Source organism: Panthera pardus, unplaced genomic scaffold (genome assembly GCF_024362965.1).
Source record: "Panthera pardus isolate Hobbes unplaced genomic scaffold, ASM2436296v1 HiC_scaffold_16, whole genome shotgun sequence".
NCBI classification, from domain to species: Eukaryota; Metazoa; Chordata; class Mammalia; order Carnivora; family Felidae; genus Panthera; species Panthera pardus.
This window is the reverse complement of record NW_026526721.1, coordinates 55,201,966-55,205,739: the sequence shown is the minus strand read 5'-3', so window position 1 is coordinate 55,205,739 and position 3,774 is coordinate 55,201,966. Positions and strand designations below refer to the sequence as shown.

General features: G+C 42.4%; 1 protein-coding gene across 1 annotated transcript; it reads left to right on the top strand.

Annotated features, from left to right (window-relative positions):
* The first annotated feature begins 939 nt into the window (after nucleotides 1-939).
* On the top strand, nucleotides 940-2,812 carry RETNLB (resistin like beta). The gene is made up of 3 exons (XM_019448104.2): nucleotides 940-1,283; nucleotides 2,003-2,080; nucleotides 2,685-2,812. Exons 1-3 carry the CDS (start codon nucleotides 1,157-1,159, stop codon nucleotides 2,810-2,812), a joined length of 333 nt encoding a protein of 110 aa, XP_019303649.1. The 5' UTR covers nucleotides 940-1,156.
* The last annotated feature ends 962 nt before the right edge of the window (nucleotides 2,813-3,774 follow it).

Sequence of the window (3,774 nt, the reverse complement as noted above, 5' to 3'; positions counted from 1 at the left end):
TAGCTGTTCCTCAGGGGGCATCTTTAGGAAAAGGGACAGTGAGGCTGGTCACAGTAGAAGTAGATCCAGGCTTTCCCACCTGACAGCCTCCAATAGTGGTCATCCAACAGCCATTCTCTGCTACTTCATCTAGCTTTTGAATCATGGGATTCAATCCTGGTGACCATGTGCTCCACTGTGGAGACTGTATCATATATAGGTCCAATGGTCTAAAATAAGGGATTGTAGACATCTACTTAATTTCTCAGCCACTAATGATGTAAAAGGAAGTCATATGACCCAGAACTGAACAATGAAATACAAGGGGAAATCTGCTTGAGTTTCTAGGGGAAAATTTGCTTCTAAAACAGAAAGGCAAAGCCTCCCAAAGAGAATGGTTTTACCCCGACCTCCCTTCCTGTGGGGAATAAGCTTAGGAATTCCCTGAGCTTGCACCAATGGGTTAACAAGGCATAAAGAAATAGAAAGCCACAGGATGAATGCGTCCAAGATTAGGTAAACAAGATTAGGTAAACAGGGCAAAGGCCCTCAGTATAGGACAAAGGTATAGGAATAGGAAATCTCAGGATGAAAACATCCAAGATTAGGTAAACAAGATTAGGTTTTCAGGGCAGAAGTGCCACCCAATTTAGTACAATAGCAGAAAGTTGCTTTCACAGGAAGGAAGGAAGGAAGGAAGGAAGGAAGGAAGGAAGGAAGGACAAAAACAGGTAAACAGGACTCCCCTTGGCAGAGAACCAGAACAAAGGCAGCTGTTGCTTATCATGGATGCACTGAAGTTTATCACAGTTGTGTGTCACACTCAAGCAAGCAGTTCTTTGAAAGTGTACTGGGGAGTGTGTTTGTTTGTCTGTGCTTTCTTATGTGTTGAGGGGTGCCTAAGTCAGTTACCATAAGGTATAAAACATCCTTTCCTGGCCAGTCTTTGTAGACCTCTTCTGAACTCATCTGTGAGTTAATTTGCTCTGCAGCCACCCTCCCTGGTTCTTCAAACAGCTTGGAGAGATCCAGAGTCTTCCATACTGGCACTGATTTTCTCCTATCTGTTCTCTCTTGAGACTGTTCACGTGTTCCCTTCCTTCTCGACCATACTGGAGCTCAGAGATCTCAGCTTTCTATCTTTCCTCCCAGCCCCAGGACATTGCTGTTCTACAGGATGAAGCTTACGTCTTACTTCCTTCTCATTCTCATCCTCCTTCTCCAGCTGATGATCCCAAGGTATGCTCAGTGTTCCTTGGACTCCATCATGGATACAAAGATAAAGGAAGCTCTCACTGGCTTAGGTAACTGACTGAGGGCAGAGAGTGGGAGAGAACCCCTGATCATGCCACCTATTCCTAAACCTAACTTCTTCTTGGTCCCATCCCTAGATCCCAGCTTCTATTAAGTCCACTCAAGCTTAATCTTCCTGCCCATGGCTTTTTCTACTCCCATATCATTTTTGGACTGCTAGCTAAAATTTGAGGTTTCTCTGATGATAATGAGCTTGATGATGATGGTAATGAGGAGGAATATAATTATAATTTATGGACACTCATTACAAACGAGGTATAGTGCAAAAATTTACATAGATAACCTCAATTTTCACTTTATGAAATAAGTACAACTATTACTTTCATTTTATAAATGAGAAAACTGAACTTTAAAACCTAGTGAGTAGCATGATTATGGACACAGTGACACTTCTGAGGTAAAAGGAGATTTGGAAGGGGACTATTGGAGACAGCTATCATGGGCAGTACCCCTTCTTCTCTCCTGTTCAGAATTAAATCCTACCCCAGTAGGGGCGCCTGGGTGGCTCAGTCGGTTAAGTGTCCGACTTAGGCTCAGGTCATGATCTCGGGGTCCATGAGTTCGAGCCCCGCGTCGGGCTGTGTGCTGACCACTCAGAGCCTGGAGCCTGTTTCAGATTCTGTGTCTCCCTCTCTCTGACCCTCTCCCGTTCATGCTCTGTCTCTCTCTGTCTCAAAAATAAATAAACATTAAAAAAATTTAAAAAAATAAATAAATCCTGCCCCAGCAAAGAAGATTTCATGTACCAGTATCTTTAACTCAGGCAGACTGTCTTCCTGCCCTGCAGGTAAGTAACTTCATGAGAAGGAATGGTGAGTAAGATGCCCTGTGCCCACCCCATCCATCCCCCAGCACCTATACCTTTCCTTGCCTCATGATTGTATTAACCTGGAGGTGAGTTGTAACCTCTGGTTCCCAGTGATCTCTTACCCATTCTTATTTCCCTTAATGATGCTACTGAGGGCTCTTGGGTTTATGTCTCTCCCCTTCCCACCTCCCTTTCGTGAGCTCACATATCAGCGCTCCCTCCCCTCCTTGTCCTGTTATGATCTGTTACCTACCATTCCCCCTGTCCTTCATCTCCCTTTCCCAATCTATTCCCTTGTCTTGTGAGTAGGGCCAGCATAGAGGTAAATATATCATGAATCTAAGGAAAGAAATGCCCAGGCCCCTCATTTTCACAGGCCTCTTCCATGGCCATATACCTAAGTTTGTTTTAGTGATTTTTTAATTTTTTTCCTTAAAGAGGGCTCTCAAAATCAAATTAGTTTGCAGTCCCACAAAACTTAGATCTACCCCTGGGCTGCACAGATATGAAAAATGGTAGGTGTCCACCTCCTTCCTCTCAAAATCCAAGGGTTCTGACATCTGTGTCTCATGTGTCCATATAGGAATGGTTGTCACCAGCTGTGCTTGTGGCTATGGCTGTGGTTCCTGGGATATCCAGGGAGAAACCACATGCCAATGCCAGTGCAGCACTATAGACTGGACCACTTCCCGCTGCTGCCACCTGACCTGAGGGGGAGGAGGATGAGAACCCAACTGTGTGACCATCACAGTAATGAAACTACACATCAAACAGGAAACCTGACTCAAACTGTCCCTTTCATTTGTTACAGCCTGCTTCTTGGGTAGTAAAGACAACTCTTTGCATCTCTCTGTGTTTGTATTTTTGATATTACTGCCCTGGGCTTAGAATTCCTCTAGCCAGAAAATTTCTCCAGCGTCCCAATTACTCCATCTCAGCAAGGATTAGTAAAAATATGGGGAGACTGGGGAAATTTGAGATTAATATTCCAGCCTCCTAGTTCCCTCATTGTTTAACAAAAGGACAATGATTATGCCAGACATTTTGCTTGGCACAGAGAAAGTAAATAACATGCATGCTCCTATGAGGCTCACTGAATAAAAGAGTGTGGGTTCCAAACTAAGTGCAGGCAGATTTTCCAAGGTGGAGGCAGGTAAGAATGGTTTTAAAAGAATAAATTTCTAGATTTCTGGCTTGTGTATATACTGTTTCCTAAACTTATGTGTCAGAGATCTATTTTGATCAAAGTGATGAATTTGCCATTATCTTTCTCCCCCATAACAAAACAAAAATACAGCATTTATCTGCCATTGAACCTTACCATAATTCATCATCCTGGGATATAAATATCTGCAGAATGGAATGGTCCAAAATACTGGCACCAATGTTGAGTGATCCAGTGACTGGGTAACAAGTCCTTTCACAAGTTGCAGGACTTTCAGTGTTTGACACAATATTGAACGAGGGTATCATCCAGTTATCGATTGGTAGACCACCGAAAATAATTTTAATAATAAACTTCAGTATGACTTTTAACAAGTAACTCAAAAGAATTCAAAAAAATTGAATGATATTACTACAATAAAAATTTTCCCTTCCTACATACTTAATTATGAAGAAATTATCTCAAAGCTTATAAATATGAAAAGAAAAAGAAATATATTGGCTCTAAA